Source organism: Ananas comosus, linkage group 5 (assembly GCF_001540865.1).
Source record: "Ananas comosus cultivar F153 linkage group 5, ASM154086v1, whole genome shotgun sequence".
NCBI lineage: Eukaryota > Viridiplantae > Streptophyta > Magnoliopsida > Poales > Bromeliaceae > Ananas > Ananas comosus.
Window position 1 is genome coordinate 5,147,629 of NC_033625.1, and position 27,175 is coordinate 5,174,803.

At 36.6% G+C, this 27,175-nt stretch overlaps 4 protein-coding genes across 13 annotated transcripts; 2 read left to right on the forward strand and 2 right to left on the reverse strand.

Annotated features, from left to right (window-relative positions):
• LOC109710130 lies at positions 860 to 7,592 on the forward strand. Of its 3 annotated transcripts, none has more exons than XM_020232578.1 (10): positions 860 to 1,210; positions 2,240 to 2,756; positions 2,899 to 3,049; positions 3,585 to 3,692; positions 4,060 to 4,528; positions 5,213 to 5,419; positions 5,524 to 5,593; positions 5,843 to 6,000; positions 6,520 to 6,592; positions 7,101 to 7,592. In XM_020232578.1, exons 1-10 carry the CDS (start codon positions 1,055 to 1,057, stop codon positions 7,250 to 7,252), a joined length of 2,061 nt encoding a protein of 686 aa, XP_020088167.1. In that variant the 5' UTR covers positions 860 to 1,054; the 3' UTR covers positions 7,253 to 7,592. The 3 variants fall into 3 exon arrangements, with proteins under 3 accessions (XP_020088167.1, XP_020088168.1, XP_020088169.1); XM_020232579.1 differs by having other exon boundaries at positions 5,846 to 6,000; XM_020232580.1 differs by lacking the exon at positions 3,585 to 3,692.
• On the reverse strand, positions 7,645 to 14,267 carry LOC109710131 (transcription factor 25). Of its 3 annotated transcripts, none has more exons than XM_020232581.1 (5): positions 13,944 to 14,266; positions 11,741 to 12,288; positions 9,509 to 10,420; positions 8,602 to 8,889; positions 7,645 to 8,082 (listed from the first exon to the last, which is right to left on the reverse strand). In XM_020232581.1, exons 1-4 carry the CDS (start codon positions 14,115 to 14,117, stop codon positions 8,640 to 8,642), a joined length of 1,884 nt encoding a protein of 627 aa, XP_020088170.1. In that variant the 5' UTR covers positions 14,118 to 14,266; the 3' UTR covers positions 7,645 to 8,082; positions 8,602 to 8,639. The 3 variants fall into 3 exon arrangements, with proteins under 3 accessions (XP_020088170.1, XP_020088172.1, XP_020088171.1); XM_020232583.1 differs by lacking the exon at positions 7,645 to 8,082 and adding an exon at positions 8,185 to 8,298 and having other exon boundaries at positions 13,944 to 14,267; XM_020232582.1 differs by lacking the exon at positions 7,645 to 8,082 and adding an exon at positions 8,419 to 8,517 and having other exon boundaries at positions 13,944 to 14,267.
• LOC109710562 lies at positions 15,065 to 21,331 on the reverse strand. Of its 6 annotated transcripts, none has more exons than XM_020233242.1 (8): positions 21,184 to 21,331; positions 19,478 to 19,615; positions 19,267 to 19,405; positions 19,054 to 19,163; positions 17,627 to 18,796; positions 16,803 to 16,840; positions 16,509 to 16,713; positions 15,065 to 15,451 (listed from the first exon to the last, which is right to left on the reverse strand). In XM_020233242.1, exons 2-8 carry the CDS (start codon positions 19,610 to 19,612, stop codon positions 15,449 to 15,451), a joined length of 1,800 nt encoding a protein of 599 aa, XP_020088831.1. In that variant the 5' UTR covers positions 19,613 to 19,615; positions 21,184 to 21,331; the 3' UTR covers positions 15,065 to 15,448. The 6 variants fall into 6 exon arrangements, 5 of the variants coding, with proteins under 5 accessions (XP_020088831.1, XP_020088832.1, XP_020088833.1 ...); XM_020233243.1 differs by having other exon boundaries at positions 19,478 to 19,622; positions 21,184 to 21,322; XM_020233244.1 differs by having other exon boundaries at positions 19,478 to 19,622; positions 21,179 to 21,322.
• On the forward strand, positions 19,990 to 23,915 carry LOC109710317 (ferredoxin-2, mitochondrial). Its single transcript, XM_020232827.1, has 3 exons — positions 19,990 to 20,020; positions 20,220 to 20,230; positions 23,066 to 23,915. Exons 1-3 carry the CDS (start codon positions 19,990 to 19,992, stop codon positions 23,639 to 23,641), a joined length of 618 nt encoding a protein of 205 aa, XP_020088416.1. The 3' UTR covers positions 23,642 to 23,915.

The following is a 27,175-nucleotide window of genomic DNA, read 5'->3' on the forward strand; positions in this document are numbered from 1 at the left end:
GAAGAAGTTTCTGTATTTTATGGATGATTTTAGCCATAATTACAAATTTAAATTTAGCCCCTGAAGTTTGATCCTGATTTACGTATCAACCTCATGGTTTCGATTGCAACAAATCAATAGTCTTAATGTATCATCTAAAGAAGGTTCCATGTCATTTTTCTTTGTTAAACTCCAAGGTCATTGATGAATTTTAAATTTGGATCAAACATCATTGAATATGATACATAAGGTTGAAGTTGAAAACACATTGAACTTTGGGATTAAATTGTTACAATTCAAAACTATAAAGACGAAATTCAAATTTGAGTCATATGTGATTTTTTTGATAACGAGTGGTAGGATTGTCTAGTACGTAGAACTGCTGTGCCAATTATAAACTAAACAGATCTATTTCTTGGGCTTAGATGTTTTGCAAAAATTAGTAAGGAAATTATAAATTTTGTTCTTCACCAAACTAATCTGAGAAAGGCGGAAAATAAAGTGGACTCTCTTTTTTCTTTTTTTTGTTTTTTCCTACAAAAGAGGCAAAAGATGAAGAATCACATGCATAAGGCGTGAGCCAGTGCATTATTGTAGCTACCAACGGCCGAGATTTCGCTCCGTTCCTAGAAACCCTTCCCTGCACCTGGTGCATGTATACATCCCATGCACCCAACCCCACAAACCATCATCAAGCGACCAAGCGGACGTAGAGATGAGTTTGAGATGCGATGAACGGTTAAGCAATATCGGTCCACACATGCGCGGACGCACCCGGTGCACGCAGTACTTTCTCTCTTTATGCGTTTTTACTGCAAGTAAAAGGCTACTATATAAATAAACGAAGGGCACCGTACGCACCCGGTTATTCTCACGCCATTTTCGCGCCTTTTTCTCCTCTCACCCATTTTTGGTCGGCACTCGCCGGTCCCTTCCACTTCCAACTCCCACCTACAACAAATCGCCCAAAAATAGAAACCCTAATCAAAACCCTAATTCTCAATCCAACTATAAGAAACCCTAATCAAAAGCCCTAACATCATCTTCTTCTTCTTCCTCCGATCTCCCGTCTCCGATGGCGGGAGGAGGATCGTCGGAAGCGGCCGCATTGGTGCCCATGGAGGACACGATCGAAGCCCTAATCGACCACCTCATCGCGCCGCTCCTCCCCATGAGGGGTTCGTCGCAGAACCCCCCTTCGATTTCTCAGCAAGAGGAAATGGGGAAGCAGGTATTATTATTATTATTCTACATTGGCTTGGTCGTCTTCTTTTTCTTGTTTCTTTCTTTCTTTCTTTTTTTATTTTTTATTTTTTTTTTATTCGCTGCGAATGTGAAGATACCCCCTCAAATGTAGGCCATTTTGAAATAGTGCCCTTAAAGATTCCCAAAAAATTCGATTCTTCCAATTCTGAGTTGTTTTCACCTATCTATTCGGATTTTTTTTGTTTAATTTAGCTTTTTCTGAATACTTTTTTGGCTGATGAAATAGTTGATCCTATTTGGATGCATGAACATCTTATTTGGTATATTGCTTTGATTTACGTAGGAATGTTTGGGCCTTGGAATAAGTTATCCAAGTCCGTGTGAGAATTTTCTAATATGATTATAGATAAGGAGTTTGATTTTTTTTTCTTCAAAGTTCTTGCTATCCATAATTTGATATGATAACATATTTTATCTACGAAGTGATTTATTTTATTTTTAAAAAATGATTTGGAGACCGAATACAGTATTCCATTCTAGAAGGAAGTTCCATATAATCGGCCTTCAAACTAGAAATATGCATCCTACCATACCAAACCATGGATGCAATGACTTTTCAAAAAATAAAAATCAAACTCTTAGCTTCTGATCACACAAGAAAATCTTCATAGTGAATGAGTTATTATTGGATATCTTATTCCAACATCTAAACAGGGCCTTCGTGGACTCTTAACCATTGATAGCTAATGGCGTCATTAACTTCAACATTCCTTGGTTCAAATTAGAAAAATCACCAACTTAAAATAATTTGAAGTTGAGAAAAATAGTTGTGGGTCTGTTTGTAAATTGGCCTACGGTGAGGGGCCTACTTACATTTTTGCCTCTTTCTTTTGTTTCCTTATGGCTAAATTACAAAAATGCGCCCCTTCACTTTCACCCCTATCTCTCAATTGCCCCCCTCTCCATTTCAACCTTGCATTTCACTCGCCTGAAACAGTTGTTTCTTTTGCATTTCACTCGTCCTAAATTATTATACTTTCTTGCATTGCTCCAGATGCAAGCAGTTGTGCTGCTTTACAATTACTACCACAGGAGGCAGTTTCCGCAACTTGAATTTCTTGGTTTCGAGTCTTTCTGCAAGTCTGCATCCATTGCTAAACCTGCTTTATTGAACTATATGAAGTTCATGCATAACTGCAATGGTGGATTAGCAGATCTCGAGAAACAGCTTTCAATCACGGAGAAAATGGTCATGGATGGCTGTAGTATTTCTGCGGCATTAGATGCATCAAAAAGTGCTCCAGATATGGAGAAGTGGCCAATTTCAAAAGTCGCTGTTTTTTTAATCAATCCTACAAAAGAAACGTGTCTTCTTCAGTTCAGCTCTGTGACTAAGGGGGTTTGGTCATTGGTGGAAAAAGAACTCGGCTCACCGGGCGAAGTTGTGGTAGGCGGTAAACAGCTGAAAAAACATACATCTGCGGAGAAGAAAACTGCAAATGGTTCTTTAGATAAGCCATGTGAAGATGAGCTTCAACGGCTTGCTTTTTCTGAAGTGGAGTATATAACAGGTGAGTTTAGTTTCTGGCTAGTTTATTTTACAATTCGTTGGCTGAGCTGAGCACCTTCTTAATGAACAGTAGTCTTGATTTTTGTTAAATTTGCATTTTGTTTCTGTTATTCCATTCTCAAATATATTGGTTTGTAATGTAGGGATCACTCGCACAAATTTGCGCGTCATGGAACGTGATTTGGCTTACTCATTAAGCAAAGAGAGGACGACTGCTAGGTTATATATAATGTGTTATACTGAAGCTGTGAACAAGGGACTTACAGAAGTCCCTGTAAAAGATGTACTCAACAGGTTTGCTATTGTTATGAGTTTATATTTGTGCACTATATAGTAGTTTATTATGCTCGCAAGTCGCAAGTTTTAGTTGTGAAGAAGGGTTATTGTAGTTGATTTAACAAGTGTAAAGGTCACTTTGGAAAAATAGTTTACTTTTTTTGTTTGTCAACTTTGTCCTCTCTTTTTAATTTATGCAAATTTGGATAAAACTATCTTCACATGCACAAAAATGGCATTTGACTCAAATCCACAGATTCATCACAATACCTGGCAGGAGCATTTCATTCCATGAAATGATATTTTGGCCCAAAGTTGCAAAAATGAAAAGAGTGGACTATAATTGTAAAAAATTAAAAAGTGGGCTGCTTGTGCAAGAGTCCCACAGGTAACTAATTTGTCCCCATTAGTTATTCTGCTGTCTTTGATATCTGATAATTGTTGTTCCTTACAGCATCAATTTTACCATAAAAAGGTGTTTACTTCTTTTTTTTCGTTTTCTTCTCTCTTTCTCTCTCTCTCTCTCTCTCTCTCTCTCTCTCTGTGTGTGCAGCTTGAGAGGTCCTTTAGTCAGAGGGGGCGTCACTGCAGAAGTAACATCAGTAGTTGAGCATTATCTGCTATTACCATATGCTGACATCTTATCCGGTTTGACAAACGGGTGATGATTAGCCCTTATGACATACAATGCGTCATGTTATAGAATAGTGAATTGCAATTGTAGGCTTTTTTTATGTATATTCCAAACAAAATCACTATTTACATGCATACTGTTGTACATTTATAGCCCTTGAATCTTTAGTTTCTTACAAAAATACCCACATTGTTAAGTTGAGGAACCGTTAATCAGTTGCGCAAAGTTGGGTTTACATTTGAGAAAGTTGGAGAGGAGATATTTTATAAAGTACACTAGTTATGTAAAAAAGAAATTTTTGGAGTTCGTATATGTAAATTTAGTCTTCAAGTGATATATATGTGAATAGATATATTCTTAGCATATTGTTCTAACTGACACTTGCATTGCTTAGGAAAGCATCTCTTCATGAAGACCAAAGAGCAAACAAACAAACTCCTTGCAGTGAACAATCTGTGGACATACCGAGTTACAGAGACAACAATATCGGAAACAAGAAATTCAAAAAGAATGGAAACTATGGAGCATCTAAAAATGAATCATCAGCAGTTATTCCTAAAGTAGAAGATTGTGGCGGTCATTGTTCCATGAAGCTGGACAAACCGCCATCTATAAAAGAAGAGGCAACAAATGATAACTTGCTTCAGAATGTGCATTGTTCAGAAATTTTAACTAGTAAAAAGAGTGTAGTAGATACAGTTACAAGCAAGAAAGAATGTTTGCCTTTGAATAGTCGGCAACAATCACTTGATGTGAATGATATCAAGAGGGCAAAGACAGTTTCAGACACTCATTCAGATCCTGTGACAGAGGAGAAATCTTGTTCTGCAAACAAAATCACTATTGATGACTGTAATGACAAGGTATGCAAAATTCCACAGTGATGCTATTGACGTAATCAAATTGTACTTCTTATGTTGCAGTTTGTGTGCTTCCTTCAAGAGATATCTTGAGAAAAAAGCGAACATATTATAATAGAATGGACAACCTAAACGTATAGGAGTAGTGCCATCATACTTTAACATTGTCTACATTTTCATTTTCAACATATTAGCATGATGTATAAGGTCGGTTAGAGCAGATATGGATTTCTATTACTGTTGGCACTTGACATCAATCCCCTAGACAGTGTTCTTCTTTTCTTCCTCAAAGAAAAAAATAAAAAATGAATGAATGAATGAATGAATGAAAGAAAGAAAAAAATATTCCTTGTTGCAATGATATTCATGCAGCGTGGTATTCTTCAATAATTCCTCTAGCCTTTTGAAACAGAACAGATTAAAGTAAGCTATTTGTATACATCTGAGTAGGAATTTGTCTGAATGTATACCAAAGACATTAATCTATGTTGATCATCTTTTATTTGTAAATGTGAAAATGCTAGTTCTATAAAATGTACCTGTCTTATATTGAATATGTATTGATTTCCATCATGCCTACAAGGTACTTAGAAATTGAAATTTGTACTTAGAAATTGAACAACTTGCAATTCTAATGGAAATAACATGCTTTTGAAATTAAGGCATAACGATCTGGTCTTTTGTCAGGTAAGCGTACTTGACTCAATTAAGAAGCGGTGCTCTGTAAAAGGCCTAAATAGAGAACTATCAGGCAAAGTAGATCAGGCTGGTCTCATTCAAGATGGGCTAGGTAAATCTTATCATCAACTTGTCTCTGCGCCATTTGATCAAGAGGAGAAAAATGATTTTCTACATTCTTCCTTACGAGCTCTACAGAAAAGAAGGGATGATCTGGTATGTGCTTACTTTTTACATTTTATTTTTACCATCTTTTGCTTGTTGTTACTTGTGAAACTTGCTTAATAATGAGCTACTCTGATCATTTTTGGATATTTTAGTGTCAAAAACAACGCATTCTGGAAGACGAAATTGCTCAGTGTGAGATGAAAATCCAGACAATTTTAACTGGTATAGTATGGTTTATTTGCTTTATATTAGTTTATTCACTGTGTGTCGTTTATGAGGGTTCTTTTGTTTCTGCTGTAGGCCGTCATGCTCCATCTTAACTAACATGGAAATATTGATTCTCAGAAAAAGAAAATTGTTATGCAATTGACGACAACTGCATATTCTCATTTGAACTTAAATAAGTTCTGATTATTGCAGAAATGAGCAAATTTAGCAGTATTTAATGCTTCTGTATCATGTTCTATGTAGAAGGGGAAAAGAAAATGTTGATAGCTGAGTCAAGAGCAGAAGCCTCAGATGAAATGCAAATCGGATTTTCTTCGTGTTCTGATGAAAGGCGCCAAAATCAAAGATTGAAAAGAAAGACATTATCAGAGGCAGTTCTTTGTTTACGGAGTTCATGCCAGGCAAGAGATCCTATCAATTTAATTGCATTTTTTCTCTATCAACCAAGATTACTTTTGAATATCTCAATTATTATTATGCCCTTTTTTTCTCTTTTCCTTTAAAATATCTCGACTCTTATGTCATATATTTGCAGTGACAACATTATTGGCAGGTCATACATTATCTAGCTAATCAAGCTCTGCACAGAGATTTTTTTTTTTTTTTGGTTATTTTACAACTTGCTCTTTCTGTTGCAAACTTTTATCTCTTCAACTAATAATTTTTCTCCACTATTAAATTGTTTTTTGCAAGAGGCATTTTGATATAACTGCGTTGGAAATATGTTTAAGTTATTCACCGTTTTTATGAAATCCGATTACGAATCTCACAAAAACCCTTTATCCCAGTTTAGAAAGTACTCCACTCTTAAATTGGGTTACTTTGCAGATGATAATTCAAGCTCCATAAAGAATTGCTAAAATTTTTCCGTTTTCTTATTTTAAACCGTCTACGGTTTCACTAATAACTTGATAATTCAGGAGCTGGACGATATTTGCTTGGAGAATAACTGGATACTCCCAAGATATGGTGTGCTTCCCTCTGTTGCAGATGGTAAGCCCTAAGTTCAATCATATGAATTACATGCCTTGCAACCTCTTTTTGGCCTTTTAGGACAGAAAAAAATTGTTGTTCTTTTACCCAACAGTAAAAATCATAAGATGAGCTAGCTTTATAGACATTACATACTCCTCTAATTAGTGATGAAGTGGAGCCTTCGGAAAGCATTCAAAAGCTTGTCCAAAATGATTTTGCTTGCCCGTCCACATTTTTAGTTCCCAAACTCTTCATATGTTTAGATTTCATCCCTGGCCTTGAAAAAAAGACTCTTTTCTTCTGTCCCCAGTATAAAATAACTCCTCTTGTTCCAATGTCCTTGCAATAGAAGGTCTTGTTATACAATAGAGTCACGGATTTTTTTGGAAGCCAGGGATGGAATTGCAATTCAGGGACCAGCCGCAAAATCGAGAACAGTACAGGGCGGGCCTATCTGATACATCCTACACGTTTCACCCATTTTCTTATCTCTGATGAATATATTCTCTTAAATTCTGTAACGCAGGAAAGTTTCAGGCCAGTGTAGCAGTGAAGGGTGTAGACTTTGAATGCACTGCTGATGGGGATTCAGTGCGAAGCCCGCGCGAAGCACGCGAATCCGCAGCCGCTCACATGCTAACCAAACTCCGCAGCATGGCGAGCCAAAGCAGCGACTAAAAGACCGAATAGTCGAATCTGAACTAACATATGCTTTCCCTTTTCTCTTTTTTCCTTTTTTTAGTATTTTGGAGGTCTATGGCCTTAACGATAGGAGATTGTACTTTTGAGATGATGCTACAGCTACCAGTATTAGGGAGCCTTTTGAGTATATACCCGGATGATAGAAGCAGATGATAGGTTGTTTTTGAACCTACAACCCTTCTTGTTGATATCTCATCAGAAACTCTTACACATACTCAAAATTAGGATGTTTCTTAACCAATTCAAGTTCGTCGTATGTATAAACAATCACTCTTTAGCTCGTCATATGTATAAACAATCTCTCTCTCTCTCTCTCTCTCTCTCTCTCTCTCGTGAAGAGAAAAAAAAACTTAGATGTCACACATATATACAGGAAAATGATTTCTTTGTTTGTGTGCCCTAACAAGCAAAGGCTGCGAAAGGGCTTGGGAAAATCAAGAAACAAGTGGATAGGAAATTGACAAAATTTCATCTGACTGAAAATTACGGACTATTAATTATTTTCTAGGTTTTTTGGGGTGTTCGTTTTGAAATTCCTATATGTTACCCATGATAAGGATCCATATAGTTAAACATATTGATTGACAAGTAATTGAAACTCCTCAACCAGCCGAAACACAAATATGACGAACAGAAGAAAAGGTCGGTAACGATAACTGCAACTGATCATCACCACAAGCTCACCGCAGAATTTTACGATTGAATCAGGTAGGATCTCACCAATTTATGTGCCCATTCTTTTGATGAATAACATGTCCTTCATGGACTGCCTTTGCAATCCACTCTTTGTTTGCAACTCCAAACAGCTGCATGATACGACAAAGAAATACTAATAAGAAACAATTATTGGCTGCACCAGCAGATGCACTCCTCTTATCTTTTCTCTTAGGTTGGTTAGGAAACGCGTATTTAAATAAAAAAGTAACAAAAATAAACACAGTTATTAATGTTTTTGCCGCCAAATCGAATCCAATATATAGTTTGCACATAATCCGCCATCCTCCACGCTTTAATGTTTTGAACTGGGAAAATAAGAAGAAAACCTAAATGAAAAGGCAAGCAGAGTACAACAAGACCTTAGCATTTCAAGGATACAAATAGCATCTGCTTAAACTAATCTAAGATTGTTTCAGAAATGCATCTTGAAAGTCGAAAGACTATATATATGCTGCGAAAATTATTTAGTTCAGTAAAGAAATTTGCACCAGTTTGCATCCATCTGCAGAAGCAGAAAATCTCATCTAACCAAAGAAGAGAGGCAAGGAGTTACCACTTTACAGGTATGAAGCTGAACATAAAGTATCGAGAATGAAAGTTCTGCTCACCACTAATGACGCAACGGGCTCAATCAGTAGACCATACTTTAATCATGATCATCTTGCTGCACATCATGCCCGTAATCAACCCACGGAAGTAGTGACTCTAAAAAGATTATTGCAGCATTTCGACCTGCGACTTCGCGTGGAGGAGCATGAGCTGCTTCGTGAATCTCTTCTCTTACAACACCTTGCATCTCATGCACCACTTGCGGGCCCACCATAATTTGCCTTAGTTCTTCTGGAGGAAGAGATGGAATTGTATCGGAGAACTCCGAGACCATTAGATGGGAATACCTACAAAATAGAAAAGAACCTCTTAGAAAAAGTAATCCAGAAAATATCGTAAGAAGTCAGAGCGGAGACTGATTAGTTCAAGCTTACTGCTAATAAGCCATACATGAAAACTACTAAAGTAGTAAATTAAAACTCGAGGAAAAAACATGATATCAAAGTGTTAATAAACATTCAATATAAGGCTCACTTTGATTCTGCGGCCAGTTAAGGGATGGGAAAATAAGAAAGAAAAGATAATCCAACCGGAGGCTTATTAGCTGTACACTTGTTCAAGTACTATATATGAGTCGGGTGCCAGGAAAAATAATATGAACTTGGAAGTTTTGTAACATCAGTATGTTCGCTTGAAAGCAAACAGAGATACATATTTACATCCACACCCCTAAAAGAATATTATTAATACACAGTCGCAAAATCTGAATTTTTTGATAATCTATCTATCTTTCAATATATATAGAAAAAATTTTATGACACAAATTTCGCGAATTAAATGACCCCCCAAAAATGAAGGGACTTTTGCAAGAAGATGCAATTTCAAGGTGCAATCTCTTGAGAACTCCCACCATAAAATAAAATCATACCAACAAAAGTCCAAAAGCAAGGTGCAGAAATGACTTACTCATTCTTTTCTGAAGAAAATGCCTCTTTTCTAACGCATGACCAGTCCTGGGCTTCCCTGCTATTCTGTTTAAGCAATTCAATCACCAGGAGAGCAGCATCCTTCAACAAATTTTGTAACTCCGGAAACCTCCACATAAGATAACTGCGCTCAACATATATATCAATCAGGTGTTCCAAAGACGGGCTCCCTGGTTTGGCTGATCCAAAGAACGAATTTTTGAGTATTTGGGTCCACGTAGAATCCTTCAAAGGCGCCTTTGCAACTAATTTCTTGAGAACTAGAGGGTGAAGCATTAAAGCTTGTTTCATGAGATCGAGAGATGCTGCCTTTTCAGTACTAGCGGCACCTTCCCTTTGTGCTGAATCACGCTCAAGATAGAAACGAGCAATGGCAAGGGAATACGAGAAATTAGGGTATAACCACAAGGAGCTGTCTGTTCTGTACTCCTCAGCGAACCTTTCTAACCAATCATATTCTTGTGACCTTAAAGCAAAGTAATCGATACAAAAGAGAGCCCCCTTTGGATCGTCAGAATCTAGCGATAGAAGAAATTTGCATACTTCTAGGGCTGATCGATGGCAGCCACGCCGGTCCATGTTCTTCATATGGCTGAAGAGGGCAGAGAAAAATGGCTTATTTGTGTCATGGTTGTATTTTAATTGGGAATTACCCTGTAGGGGGCTAAATAAAGGATGCCATGCACACTCTAGTGCGAATAAGCACTTCCCAATTGCATCAGCAGATGATTGATGCTCCCCTGAATACTTGAAAACCTCGGCAAAGGTCAAAAGAGATTCTACGTGGTATGGATAATGAGCCAGAATACTTGCAATAGCATTGAGATCATTAGCAGCTTTGGCAGCTTCAAATGCTTCTTGTGCATGAGCACAAGAATCAGAATGCACGTACCTGCAAGATTCATCAAGTTCCAATCGTGGTGAGTAATAGCTCAGACTCTTGAATGATGTCATCCAAGAGGAGAATTGATAAACCTATATTTTTCAGATGTCCAGCTTGAAAAGAAGTATATGTTCATGTAAGCCCCTTTGACAAAACAGACAATGCAAACAATACTATGAGGAATTTAAATATGAAAGCCACTCTTGAGCATAACAGCCACTCTTGAGCATAACAGACACTCTTGAGCACTGTTATGCTCACCATGCATGCTTCCTTTAGTGTTGGGCATGTATCTCAAACCTTCACTATGCCGAATTATAACGTGATATTCAATACTTAAGTCATTTAAACTGCATGCCGCTGAAGTTCTAACTATTGTTCAGGTTAGTTTTCAATTTGAGTTCCTCAATTTTCTTTTTTGACAATATTGGGAGAGTAATGCAATTTTAAGCTATTTCTAGAAGGCGAATAGTGGGTTTTCCTGTTTCTGCATACCAAAGCGATTCAACTAGAACAAACAAGAACAAATAAGTGATCCTCTAGATAAATTCAATCAGGCCCTATAAACTAAGCTTGGCCAATTCAGGCCTTGTGTCTCCAGTTAAGCCTTGTGCTTAGGCCCATCTAACTAGAACCCAAATGTCCTGGTTTCAACTAAGTTTACGACCCTAGTTTCAGATCAGCACTATCAGGAGTTCCTGGTTGTGTTTCAAGAGTTCAAGCTAAAACTACAAACTATCAAGCACAAACAAGTCCCATGATGCACAATTTCCACAAAGGCCTAGTTTCACACTGCTCCATTGAAAAAGAAGTTGAAATTACTAATCAAATAAAAAATTTAAAAAATCATCAGCTTCTAGAGAGAGAAAAAAAAATTCCAACTAGTAAATCTTTGGAAGCAAATAAGCCCAGATATGCCTAGTTCTAGTGACCGTTAGAGTTCTAACTAATCTTGAAGGTATGTCAAATCATAAACACAAAACCACATCTACAAGCTAATGTCCAAAGTCAGAAGGGGACGAAAAATTCTACATTTTATGGATATTAAAAAAAACTATCAGACATGACCTTGAACATGCTCAAGGTTCTCAGGTAAAAGGATTTAAGAACACACCAATCTCTAGAGGGCAATACTAATTGTATTATTCAATTGTTACATATAAGATAAGTTGGGGTCTATATTTCATGCACGCCCTTGAGAGTGCACCCAATTTGAAACTCCAGTTGCAAACTGGAAATGAGACGAGGGTGAATGATTATTATTTCCCAGAGGCAGAAAAAGAGAACATTCAGGTGAAAGGTTTTCAGAAGAAAACCTGGACATGTTACCTGAAATAATTAACACCATCCTTTGTTTCAAGAAGTTCCATTGACATGGACCAATCCCATCGAGGCCAATGGCTTGATGGAGAAATAAGAAGCGTCTTTCTTGGGTTATGAGCTGCACGCCTTCCACCGTGTATTTGCCTTGAACTACCGCCACTTTGATGATTTTCAAAAGAATTAACAACTTTAGAACCAAATATCTTGCGCAGCTCGTTTTCAGCTTTTAAAAATTTGGGATCCACCGTTAGGACAGAGGATGTGCTAAGTGATTGTGTCTTTCTCTGAGCCTCAGCACTGACTACATTAGTGCTCTGAGGTGAGGTCTGATGAGTAGGAGGGCTTGGACCAATAGATAAATCTTCAAGAATTGCATCTAATGACTTTTCATCTTTCAAATTTGTTTTAGATGAGGAATCTGCTTTGTTCTTTTTCTTCTTTTTCTTTGATTTTCGTTTGGAAGGAGGAATTACACATATTTGATTCCTGACCTTAGTTTGATGTTCGCTAACATTTAGTGGTAGATCTCCAACAGAAGCTTCCACTTCATCTTCCTGCATGAAAAGTCAAGAGTTTAAACTCATAAGCGACTACTTAATGTAAATAAACTCATCACTAAATTTGAGCGGAGAACTAAGACGTCAATGATCTTTCTAGCATGAAATATAACACCACACATAATGCATACACCAAGTAAAAGACAAACCAATTCCATGAATTGTTCATGAATCTGAACATAGTGAAACACAGATACCCAAATCACCATCTTGTTTTGATCCTTGACACATCAAATAATATGATCAACTTACATATAATGACTTTTCAATTGTACCATCCCTTTTTAAGGAATAGGGATAGAGCATCAAAATTTTCTCTTTGCCCCAATATATTGTCCAAGAATGCTTCCAAATAATTCTGAAATATCACTGGCATTACTTGGAAAAACTCTTATTCGCAAAATAAATTGCATATATGACTATTTTGTCCTGCTTCAGGTACAAAGAGTAATTAAGCTATTGGTAGACATAAAATAAATGGCACTCAGTTTTGGATTATCTGGGATCATACTGAAACTACTGTTCTGGATTATCTAGAATCATGTTGTATATACTCTCCTTGCTAAGACTGGCAAGTAAGCTACCGTTCACCTTATCCCTAGCTATCAAGGTAAATATGACGACATTCCATTCTTATGTGTCATGCCTATACTCATTAAAATTGTTCTTCCAATCCACATCAGAAACAAAATCAATTCTGTAATAGCTTATTTTGGAATAAAAGAATACCCCATGGATACAAAAGAGTTATCCCTCCACAATTTATCCTTGTCGAACATGCCCTTAGGGCGTGTTCTGTTCAAGACAAATTCTAGGGTGGAAACTTTGTTCATCCCTAGATGGCTAGATCATCCCGGTATCCCAAGATAACCAATAATCAGTTTCGCATTAGGGTTTACATCTTAGGATTGTTTGCATCATAGGAAAAACTGTAATGATTATAAATCCATTGTTACAGGGATTGTTGGGTTTATAGTAAAAAGAGCACTATTCAGTGTTAGGTAAAAATATATGAGGGGTTGTACTGAAAGATCAAACTAGGAAACTAAGCAACATTTTAGGCATGACCACGAGTTGGAGCAATCCCTATAGACAAAGCTCGCACAACACAACCAAGCTCAACCCTTATTTAAAACAACCAAGCCATGATCAAGTACAATCCAAAGCACTAATTAAAGTCTTATTGATTAACTATTACTAGCTTGCATAATCCTACTACAGAAAAATACATAGAACGAAATAGACAAAAGAAAAAAAAAAAAAAAAAGAACAAAGAGAACTGATAGGTAAAATCACCTAAACTCGCATAAAATTTGCAGAGTATATCATCAGAACACACAACATTAAGAATCAAAGAAACGCCTCACCCAGCAACGGACTTTTTTCAGCTCGAATCCTAGTTACCTCTATTAACTTCAAATTGGCAAATCCAATCTACTAGCATATCCAAAATATCCCGAAATCTTCTTTTTTAAATATCAAAGTCCTTTATTACTAACTTAATCAATCCAATAACAACAATAGCAAGTCAAAAGAACGAGTTCAGGCCTTCTCAATCCATCATATCCTCCAATCCTCAGATAATGAATTAATCTACAAGCCGATGAAATAAAGATCCAAAACCTAATTTTTTACGGAGAACGGGCACCAACCTGGTCATCGTCAAGGAGGTCGAACGGGTTCATGGAAGCGGAGGCGGAGGCGGGGGGCGACCCCGACTCCTCATCGCCATCGGCGTCGATGGCGAGGTCGGGGTCCGGTTCGGAGGATCCAAGCCGCTTCTCCTCCTGCTCCTTGAGGACTCGTCGCAGCAATCTGGCGGACATGGCTTCTAAACCAATCTCGCGTTCGATTCCCGTAGATTACTCGCTCTCGATGGACGAGGAGGGAGCTCTCATGGAGGAGTTAGGGTTAGGGTTCCTTCGGCGGTTTTCGAGCTCGGGAGAAGCGAAGGGCGAAAGAGGAGACGATGTTCGTCGAGGGGAGACTTGGAGAGGCGGTTCGATTTACCGAGCTGACGTGGATCCGAACATGGCGGTACCTGGCCATGGTCCACCACGTCAGCTAGAAAAGTACCAGTAAGCATGCGACACGTGTCCCGAGTGACTAGTAAATATTGCCCGGTATATTGTTCAAGGAAAATAATTTTTTTCGTAACGATTCTCTACATTAGGCCGGTAAAATTAGATTAATTAATTATTAATCATGAATTGGAAAAGACGCTCCATCTGGGATTGTGATTAAATTATATCATTTAAAGTGAAAAAGTACAATTAAAAAAATCACGTTTATTTTCGTGTGTGCAATGACGTTGATATATTGTAATAAACTAGCTATGATATATCTATTTTGTTTAATTTTTTTAGAAAAATAAAGAGGTCTTATTTTACCAAATAACGTTAGATTAGATGCTGCTCAATACCAAATGAACCCATCAAAGTATCTAAACATCAGTGCTCGACGAGACCTCACAAGATATATGAACGAACTTATATGCGAATCAAAACGTGCGATTACACTACAACACGGTCCGATCCGATTCCAGTACGAGAGCAATCCAGTTCTCAGAACATTGGTACTCACAAAAAGAGTAATGCTACCTGTAAATCTATAAAATAGATATAAAATTTACACCGTAAACCTTTTGCATCTCTCACATGTCTTATCAAAAAAAATTTTACAACTAAAATCCGAAAAGGCTTTGTAAACCCCCCCTTGGGTCAGGGATTGTAAGAAGCATTTTCCCTGCAGAAGAGCACACATACACCAGAAGTAATGCGGAGAAAGATGAAAACTGCTGTGATTTCTTTTTGTCCATCAACAATCAGTTTAGGTAATGAATATTGAACTATACACAACTATAAGATGGACAAAAGTATGTCTTACAACACAAATGACTGCATAACAACGGTGCACCGAAACCAAATAAATGGCCGAAGCAATAGAAAATTTATTCGACTTCGGTTGACAATATAATGTTTTTTTCTTAAAAAAAATCAAGTATAAGAAGATTTATAAAAGCTGTTTGCCTTTCCAGTTGCTGTTGTATTGTCGCTAACTAGATGGATAGATCTCTGTTGGTAGCGGCAGTTTTAACTTTACAAATGATTTTTAAGTGGATTCACCACCTCGTCACGAGCGACGCAGTTGACAGATCTCACTGCATATAAATGCAAGATTACATGTTAGAACAACCAACCGACAAATCAACTGGTTAAATATAAATTATAGTATAATAGGAGCCATGGTAAAGAAAAACCATAAATTGAGAAAGAGCCGAAGTGATATAATGCTACTTCCCTCTATTGTTCTAATAGTTTCAAGAAGTGCATAGTTAAAACAGAAAAAAAATAAGAAGGAAGAAATAGCATTTGCATAGCTAGGGATGAAATTAATATATAGAACTCGAAGTCGTAACGGTATACCAAATGATCAAACAAATTATTTAAGATCACCTGAGCTGGCAAAAAAAGAGCGTATGATTCGCATGCTACATATTCCTTCTAACAAATAAGGTCAATAGAAAAAGGCAACGAATATTGCCGGTATATGGCTGCAAATTTTTAAGCACTATCACAAAACGACCAAATTATTACCACATATTGCTGAGCACCACATTATTACCGCATATGTGACGGCACATAACTAGGCAAGCTTCATAAAGAGGAGAGCACGGTATATTCACTGGGTGTAAAGAATGTTTCCTATGCCTGGTATATTGTAGTCTCTTAATCTGGAAAATATAAGACTTAAAACTAAAATTTAATTTTTCGAATGTATGACATGGTATTCAAAAGTCTATATATATAATAAATATGTATTTCAAAAAGAATTTAATAAAAATAAAAATTTTAACTTTCTATGCCGCCTACAGTGCACTGGGTGCACCCACTATATTGATGGACGTGTCAATTAGAGAGAGCAGCTCAACGCCCTTTAGTAAAAGTAATAGATGCCCCTTGAAACTGAACTTTCTTACAAAAATAGTATACCCTTTAAGTTGGGAACCATGCAATTCATGTGAAACTAGAACGTTTTTTTAAGTTCAAAAGGGGGCATTTTAAAGAGTACAAGGTTATACATGCAAGAAATTAAGTTTTTGAAGACCACGTAGGACAACTTAGATTCTACGTGAACCTATATGAAAGCAGAAAAATAGGCAAGGTTGGTTCACAGACATAACAAAGATGAAGATGACAAGAGAAAATTAAACAAACCTTGGGAACAAGTCGGGTGGATCGTCGAGGAACGAGAGTGGGGTCATATTGAGTTTCTTTTGTTGAAATATTTGTGCTTCTAAAATTAATCATCGTTCCACTCATACTTTCACCGCAAATATTCTGCCTCTTACTTTGAAACTCTTCAGGTCCCTCAGGAATGTGAGATCTTTCCGAGTGTCTATCTGGGCAGTCGCTAGATGATCTGCATTATTAAGCAAACAAAATACTGTCAATCAGACGAAAAGCAAAATATAGCAAGAACAATTGTGCACTATTTAGAGAAGATATTACTCTGAGCTAACTTTTCTCTTTGTCGAAGTACTATTATCCTGCATAGAAATAGCATGTTGATTAGCATCTTTATGTCCAAGGAAAGTTCAGTTTGAAAGTTATTATGATAAAATATATGAACACCTTTTTTCATTTGAAAATGACATGAAGACAAATTAAAGCATTTCTAATAAAAAGAATTAACATTAATTTAAGAACCATAAGGGCTTTCACCAAACATAAAAAGTGCTGTAAGCAAACCCACTTGGCTGGAAGGAGTGAATCACATGATGCAAGGACAAGGACACACAACTAATTGAAGATGAACTATCCACTTCTTCACCTTAGATCGTTCCACATAATCACATGAACAAGCCCCTTACATCAGCAGAAAAATGTCAATTTTGGGACTAGATAACATTTAGGAAGATGATATCAGACAAATCAAGATATTTGGTTTCCAAAAACTTCAAATACTCTAGACAATGTCTAATTGAATAGATAGTCAATTTGAATACCCTAGTTTTACATTTGAGGTGGTAGTGCCAATTATTTGGTGCATCTAAAGCACAACAGATATACAAAGTATATATAATAATGCTGGAAAACAAATGTATATAACCAGTATTTGTGAGTTTTAAATAGATTTATGGAGAAACTTAAATAAAACATGAAGATGATCTTCTCAATTATGATCATATGCCATCAGAAATAAAAGGTCATAGGTGGTGCATGGGCCATTTCATGAATGGTACCTTAACTGGAACCATACAGGCCCCTAATCCCTTGGAGGCACTCAAAGCAATTCCAGGGAAACTTACAAAGAGAAGGAAAGAGGAAATTACCAAAGCTTCATTAGTTGGCATCGGATCCTCAGGAAAATAATTTTCAACAAAAGGTTGGTCTGCTGAACCCACATCTGATTGTGCATCAGTCACAGGAAGGTCAAATGACAATTGCCCAGCAACTTGACAGCAATTTGATAACCCGCCCCCATAAAGTGCATCTTCTGCGGATCTTTCCATCAACCTGCTCTCCACTGAGACTTCGTTTAATACAACAAGATTTTTATGGTGGTCATCACCTAAATTTTCTCCTACTTCAATGGATATTGAATCATTTTTTAGCTCAGCACTGCTTTCAGGTGTGTTTCTTAACTCACAAGCTGCACTATCATTAGAACCAACAATCACAGGATTCATCAGATTGATATTTCCAATAGCTTCCCGAGAAGCACCAGGTACTTGGCTATTGCTCGTATTGATCCCAGATGAAACATTAACAGCTTTTTGAGGAAGAACTTCTTTGTCCACAGGGCAACATGCAGAATCAGATGCCATTTGGTTATGAATATCTGAAGTTCCAACTGGAGTGCAAATTGATGTTAACCCAGATGATTGGCAATTCTCACTAACAACTGAACATAGGGATGAATCAGTGCAGTTATTTCTCTTCTCAACTCCTTTGCTTTGAAGGTCCACCATGGTGCTGAGAGATGGGGAAGTTTTAGCTTCGCCATCATCATTTACTATATCACAAACAAAATTAGGAAGAATTCCTGATTTGCAATTTTCTTCTCGTTTGTGGATGCACACTTCATCTTTTAAACTTTTAATCCATGATGATGGAGTAGAATCTAAATCTACACAGAGATTAATTCCGTCCTCTGACATCACAAAGAATTCGAAGGAAGGAGTTGCTTTGGTCGAAATCTCTTCAGGTGAGGCCAACCCACCTTGGATTGGTATTGTATTATAAGTTCCGCTACCAGTCTCAGAATTGTGAAGTTTCTTACCATAGTTAGTCAGTTGGAACGGTTTTCCAGAACTTCCCTTAACAGTGTGTTCATGGCATTCAAAAGCAAATTGTTCGACTACTGGCTTTTCTTGGATGGCACTCAGAGATTTTGAATTACCCACAATTCCCGGTATAGAAGAGGAAGAAGATCCCAAAACTTCTGCTGTTACATTGTTGGCAGGGGAAGGAGATAGAATGATTGCAGTGGAATTAAATGCCTGAGTTGATACCCAAAACAAAAAGCATTACAAACATCTTCGCAATGGCCTTTATCTTGAAAAAAAGTAAATAAAAAACTATTGAATAAGACATAAATTAAGCATGTTAAAGTGATAATATTTAACTCTACAGGAGTGCATTAACATAGAAAGAGTCATCAAGAGTTATGAACTCTGAAAGATAAAAAGGGAAATGAAAAAAGAATGGAGCATTATATCCTATCAGAAGTTTCATTTATCATGTGGCTACAAATTACCATTTTGCTTCCAGTTTGTAAATGAAGCCTATCAACGCGCATCTTCTTATTAGTGCCCTGACTAAGTTCATGAGTATCGTTTCCAGGGAAATGGTTTCTTTCACATGCCCCTGCAGTAAAATCAATAACCAAAGGCGCAAACTCTGTTAAATGAATAAGAATATAGCAACTAATTTTCTTCTATATTTAACCATTCTAACATATCACTCATACCTCTAGCAGTCTCTTCTGTCGAAGGAACCATTTCTTTGGTCTTTGATAGTGGCACACATGACATATCAGCGGTGACCTGTATATGACTAACCAATCCCTCCTTTGGAGGAGCTGATCTAGAAGTTTTAGAAGTTTTCTTCTGAAAATTGGATAGGAAAGATAAAAGTTAGACACAAAGTGTATAAGTGCATGAGATATTGTTTAGGTTTACCTTGAAAAAAGATGTGAGCGACTTGGCTAGCTGAGAATGACTCTTATTTGCTGGAAGGTTATGCTCTTTGCATAATTTTTGAAGCTCCTTGCGCGGCAGGTTGAGATACAGTTGTAGATTTTCATGATAGCCCATTAACTGAACTCTTGGAATGTTAAGAAGCCAGTTCAGACAAATCAAAAGTAAGTTACCCAATACACAACAAAACTTACAAAAGTAAATGTCAAGAAACAGCAATATTAAATATATCGTACAGCAGGAGACCCCCAAAAACAATTAAGAGCATGCTGTGAAATGTGGAATTAGGAGTACAAGAGATCTCCTCCCACACTTAAAATAAGCAATAAATAATTCTAACACAAAATCAAATCTTGTTTAGATCACCTAACAAATCAAATCTAGAAACTCTACATTCTTTTTTTTTTCTTTTTTGTTTTGTTTACTATTTCCAGTTCACCACTTTTTACTATCCTGATCATGAAAGAATCGTGAATCAAGGCAAGGAATTCAGAATGGGGTTCGAAGAGGGGTTCTTCATTCCAGGTAACGTCGTTATTAATTAGACTCTTGTGATACAATTTCTACATGAGAACTGAGAAGTTTAGTATTTTGCGGATGGTAAGTCATGACATTACGGGGTTGCATGCATGTAGCACTTTCTTGTTTTGTTTCAGATTTAATATGTAGTTTTCCTTTTCCACTGGTCATTAATCACGACTCTAGTCCCATTCTTCTATTCTAGGTACCCTTTTGGTACGTGTTAACGCTTTTAGCTAGCCGCAACCATGGGATCAATTTCAAACCGGACTTGATCCAATGGTTATATAACAGTCTGATTCACATTCCTACTGGTTGAGCAAAGAAGCATGCGGTCTTATTAGATATCTTGATTAGCAATATTAATAGGCATCCTAAACAGCAACCATAATTGGAGTTTCAAATATTAAGTCCTACAGTTCCCATCAGAACAAACTCGGATTTAGAACTGAACTATTTGAAATCTCGCAGGCGCCAAAAAATGAGGCACGTTAAAACTCAAACTGGGACAAAAAAAATTTACCTCAAAATGGTCAAAATTGTGTAAGTAGCTCACGTAGAAAAATGCATGAAAAAAGACACTTTCTTTCCAGCTAGCGACAACGCAACAAGCAAACATCAAGATAGCCTTCTCATTCAATTTCCAATCATCAATTTTTCACAAAAGCAACTAACTCATAATAAGTTTTTAACTCCCGTAAAATCTTGTACATGCTCATTTCCAACAAAATTAATCCTCACATACGACTAAACCTAAAGTTTCCACTAAAAGATTCTACATAAATATACGGATAATTACTATACTATCTTGGTCCTTCAACATAGTTCCAGAACGTCTCACTTAAAAGACTCAAGTCCCTGAACTTTCTCTTAAATTGCAAATCCGTTCTTGTAGAGTACGAAATCATTTTACATAAGATCAACAAAGAACTAACCAAATAAGCAACTAAATCTTCCTACAGTGTGTATGAAAATAAAACAGTAATTCAGAAAAGATCTAAAGAAAACAAAGAAAAATAAGCTAAAAATAGATTAATCTAACCAGCTCTAAAACTAAAAAAGAAACACTAATTAGATCCACAAATTACACCGTAAAAAGAGAGAGATCCGATTAAAAACAAATGAATCTCAGCATCTGATCGTATATACAGGTGAAAAATCTACCTCACCTGCTTAGAGAAAATCGAGACGAGAGGAATCGAATCGAACGAAGAGCGAGTAGGGTTAGAGAGAGCGAGAGAGAGAGAGCGTGTTGGGGGAGAGTGAGAAGGGTAGGGTTTTTTGTGGGGCGAAATGGAGTTGAAACTTGAAACAAGCTATTTGAAACCCGTTTTATTTTATTAATTTCGGAAAAAAGTTTTTTTTTTTTTTTTGGGCTCAGATACAATACAAATTTTTGTAATTTTTTACGTCCACTATCGTGGCACTTTCTTATTGGTCGCAATGGCGAGAAATTAAAATTATATATTGCGTGTACCTCGCTGTATGTATGTACATCTCGTACACGGCATCTGTGTAACGGCCAAAATACTTCAAAATCAAAATTTTAAATTATCACATATAAATATGCAAAAATATTTATATATAAAAAAATTATAAATTTTTTATGTTGGTTTTTTTTTTACAAATTAAATAAATATTTTATCTTGACAATTGATAATTTACAGCTATTTGATGCCTTAATAATTATTTTTTTAATTTTAGATAATATTTATCAAATTATAGTTTTAAAATATTGATTGTTAAAATTGAGAGCGATGTATGAGGTGTACAAATATAGAGGATGAAAACAATAATTTTGCGTCCCAGTTATAATAGGTTGACTTTAGTTGCTCTGAAACCGAAAAATACCTCAAAAAAACAATAATAATAAATTAATTATAGCAAAAGTAATTTAATTAAATATATAATCTAATTTGAAATTATTGGTAATTTGGTATAAGAGACTCACAGATAATTATAAAAATTAAATTATTTAAATTTTAATCTAATTTAATCTATGTAATCTAAATTATATAATAGGATTGGACATAGATAGTATCTAGGCTATATTCCACATCTGGTCCTCAAACTATGAGACACGTGACAGTTGGTCCCAAAAATTTTATTTGTGTAATTTATGGCAAACTTTTTTTACATTGTTGCATTAAATTTTTATAACACAATTCTATTGATTGAATAATAATGTGTCATTGATATAACAGTAATGTGAAAGTTTAGTTATTTCTAAGTTATCAATCATAATATTTAGTTGACTTAAAGTATACTGTAGCGTCTTAATTTTTCTCATGTCGTCAATCATAAAAGTCTTATCTCACTGTCATATTAATGATATATCACAATTTAGTTAATCAACTATACTGTAGGTCTTAATTTTTCTCACGTCATCAATCATAATATTTTTATGGCTAAATAATATAAAATTTTTCTGTCAAAATTCGATTTTTTACTTTTTCCCATTGTCATTTAAAAACCTACACTTTACCCCCTTGTAAAATGAAAAATATTCACTTCGCGCCCTGCGGTTAGTAATCCGTTAAGGTTTCGTTTATAAAATATTATTATATTTTTTTATGCCAAAAATATCCTCAGCCTTCTCTCCTGTGAACATGATGAAGGGCAAAATGGTAAGGGGCAAAATGATCATTTTATCATCACAGTTCACACCGTACCTCTTATGAACATTTTTTATTTTAGAAGGGGGCAAAGTGTAGATTTTTAAATGACAGGGGAAAGTGAAAATTCGAATTTTGACAAGAAAGTTTTATGTAATTTAGCATATTTTTATTTCACTATCACATCTATGACACATCGCCATTTAGTTAACTAAATTGCACGGTAGGATTTAATTGTAATAATCTAAAAAATTTGAGCTGAAAAATTAAAAAAAATTAAAGTTCAAGGGCAAAAATTTCACCAGGCTCGTAGCTTGAGGACCACAGTGCAATTTAGCCTAGTGTTAATTTAGGCACGGTTCATGGAGTGTGCGTATACACCGGGTGCGGGTCATAACTTCTCGTGATTAGTGGACCCAAAAATCCGATAAATTAGAACCCGACCCATATATATTCCTCTCTCTCTCTCCCTCTCTCTCTTTCCGTCTCTCTGTTCTCCTCTCCGTGGGATCTCGAAACCCTAGCAATGGCGATCGCGGCACTTCGTCGCCTCCCCCTCCACCTCTCCCGCTCCCCAGTCCTCTCCCGGAGCTGCGCCTCCGCCGCCTCCCCCGTCGCCGCGTCCTCCTCCGTCGCCACCCGCTCCGCCAAGGTCGCGGATCGCATCGTGAAGCTCTTCGCGATCGACCCCGACGGGAACCGGCGCGAGGTGGTGGGGCTCTCCGGGCAAACCCTCCTGCGCGCGCTCGCGAACGCGGGGCTCATCGAGCCCGCGTCGCACCGCTTGGAGGAGATCGACGCGTGCTCGGCCGAGTGCGAGGTGCACATCGCCCAGGAGTGGCTCGAGAAGCTCCCTCCGCCGTCGTACGAGGAGCGCTACGTCCTCACCCGCGCCTCCCGCAACCGCATCCTCAACAAGCACGCCCGCCTCGGGTGCCAGGTCGTGCTCAGCCCCGAGCTCCAAGGTATGGTCGTCGCCCTCCCCGAGCCCAAGCCCTGGGACACCCCCTAAAAATTAGGGCTTTTTTTATTGGGATCATACCGGCATTTCGATCCCTCTCTTGGCGCAGTTGGGGGGTTCTTACGCATTTTGATGAGTGGAAATAATGATTGATGATACTTGTTTGCATGTTTTATTACACTAGCTGTTGTTCTCCTGTTGAGGATTGATGAAGTAACTTGCTTTTTCTTATTGACTCATTTTTCTGGATATGCACAAGTTTGATTTGCATTATGTGTAAATTTTGTTGTTGAAATAAGTTTTGAGCTGGGGGATTACTTACTTAGTGCTGTGCTTTCCTGTTTAGGATGAAGTAATTTGCATTTTCTCGTTGACTCAGTGGGACTTTGATTTGCATTATGTGTTAATTTTGTTGTTGAAGTAAGCTTTAAGTTGGGATTAATTAGGTAGGTGAGCATCTGTTTATGATGAAATGCAATGAAACGTGTTGTTCGCCAAGTTTGGTTTTCAGGAGGATTCTTTGTTTTTTCTTGGATCTTGTGTATACTTTTGTTCACATGTAGGAAGAGATGTTCTCAATTTTCCTTGGAGCAGAATTGGGTTCAGTATAAAATAGGCAGGAAAAGAAGTGTTGATATGAAATTTGATCTCGTAGACTGGGTGGTCATATGTAAATTCTGTAAATCACGTAATGTAGGCTTATATTTCAGTTGGATCAGGTATGTCCACTTAGCAGTAAGTTCTATTTTTGAGTTAAAGCGGCTTAGCGAATCAATAAGGTCTATTTCAAGACAAAAGATATGGTCGGGTCAAGCTTTGGTTCTTTACTTAGTAGATCTTCCAATTGGTAGTCAGGTGGGTGTTAAATGGAGTCAAAATCCTTTTTTTAAAATTTTTTGAAAGAAGTATAGCTGCAGTATCCAGATGCATAATCAGAATTCATTTTCTTTCTAAGAAATGTCCTTCCTTGCTGCATTTAGTCGACAAGTACATTGCAAGTTTGTCCATCTGAAAGCTTGTGGTAGAACTCTGAGAGAGATGAACCCTGAGTATTAACTAATAATTGTCAGGAGCCCAAAGTTCTGCAAGTAATCACCTAAGATGGGAAATGAACAATTGCTTTGAAGATGAGAAGATCAAATCATTTTAAGTTGCTGTATAGCTCACAAGAATTCAACAGGCTTTTTCGGTATAATTGATTTATCTCGTTGAGGGGCTTTGTCACATACTTACATTGTATGAAGTTTAAGCCACAACTCCGAAAATGAAAACAGAAATGAAATATTTTGATTTTACTTGGTGCCAACCTGAAAATGGGGATCCAAAACCAATCCAAACTGAAACAATAGGGTTACAGTTACAATGGATCTAAAGAAGGCTAAATGTTTGATTGCCTATCGAAATTAATTGAATTGGCTTATAGTGTCTAATTTGATTACTTAATGAATCTGTAATCTTATTTTATTTATTTTTATTTGACGCCTTTAATGGATGACAAAATGAAAGTAACTCCTTTTTTATTACAGTGCAAAATGTCACTTTTGATTTAACCAAGATGTTTGGAAATTAAGTTTTTTTATTATAATTCCAGTTCTTTTTATTTGTCGGATTTTTTGAAAAGTTTGAAGACCTTTGACAAATGACGATAACCAAAACCCAAAACTGCCAATACCATTGAAACTGCCGAAACGTTCCATGTTGGCTTAAGAACAAAACTAAAGCCACATCTTTGCACCATCCTTCCTACTTCATAGCAGACAGATTTTATCCGATATATGCTTCATTGACTTTTCATATTTGCTTGTGGACCTTACTGTGATGCCTTGAATCTATTCTATCGAAATGCTTCTATATAAATTGTAGCTAACAAAATCGCGAGAGTTGTTACTTACTGAGTAAAGAATAGACAGTGGATTGGCTTCGACTTTATTATTATTCAATAGGAAGAGGAGTTGAAAGAGGATATCATGGACAGTTGATATGGTAAAGTATGATAGTTAAAGGCAAAAATGCTTCTGGTTTTTATGTTGCTTTTATTTATTTACTTTTTGAGTTCAAAAAAAAAAATAAAGGATGACTATTGACAAACATGTTCACAACCTGAGCTTAGTTGATATGAATGAATGTTATGGGTCTAGATGACTAGCCAAACAAAGGTTGATATTCATGGTTATTTGAATTATGTAGAGGATGAAGGGGTGTGTGTATATATAGAGAGCCCGACTACTATACTTTTATGAATACGATTGCTTTCGTACTCATAAGTTGTTTTCGATAATAGAGCTTCTGAATCGATGATCCATACCGTTAAATATAATTTAGAGCATTCGAAACTTTTAGAAATCAAATTTCATAATTTTTCTACATCATTTACCTTACGGGCAAAAGATCTCAAAATTGATAATTTTTAACAGCTGCTATGGGATAATTACTAGTTTAATGGTGTAAAAGAATCGAAATCTGTTGAATTTGTTATAGAAAATTTTATTCACTATCTAGATAAAGATCATTAACTTCGATTTTAAATTGAAGAATCCGGTCATCTATTTTTAGGAGGCCATTCATTTTGACTGTTCACTTTATGTTTGCTTGATAGACTTTATTATAATGTCAAAAAATTACAAAATTTGTTTTTTAGAAGTGTTAAATATTCTAGATCATGTTTAATGGTATGGATCGTCGATTCGAAAGCTCTAATATTAAAAACGACTTATGAGTACGAAGATCTCCCTACTCATAGGAGTATAGCCCTACTCTATATATGTATGTATACAAGTTGGCTGGAATACTTTTAGAAGTATCATATGTCTAACTTCTGCGCCCTTGAATGCCTAGGATTTTTAATTTGGGGGTAATAATAGTAAAAATCCAAGGGTTCAAAAGTTAAAAGTATGTACTTCTAAAAGTATACCTAGCTCAACTCTCTCTCTCTCTCTCTCTCTCTCTCTCTCTCTATATATATATATATATACATTTTAACTTTAGACCAATAATAAGTGCAGTATCAGAAATTGAAAGTTCAGGTTGGGAAGTTGCCATTGCTGATTGAAGTAGATCCAAATACATTTATAAGGAGCAGCTCACAGCACAGAGTTGGAGGTAAGGTATGTCTAGTACGAGCTGCGCTTTATGATGCTTTTGAAATATGCGTCATCTACGTACGCTATCTCTTTATTTCTGTTTTCAGTTCAAGATGTTTGGCTGTGGCCCTATATTAAGCATAGAAGATTTTTCCCTTTTTCTCTTCTTTTGTTTTTTTCCTATTATGTCGCAATATCAGCCAAAATGGCCAGTTTCCCTCGTCTTTGAAGTTCCATTTTTGTCAACCGTGGCTCGGGGAATCCTTCAGTCATATCTAGCTTGCATGTAAATTGAGTAGTGTGCAGGATTTGGCGGGACTGCACGATAGGTTATACGTGCGAATTTTCTAATGGCACGAATCCTGCTTGTCCATCCTCTTTGCTTCCGTGTAATGAGGGGGCAAACATGAATAGCATTACTATCTATGGTTTGAATAGCATTACTATCGCAACATGAATCAAGAGAAGAAACATTGATTCCGCATTAGGTTTAGTTGTTACTACC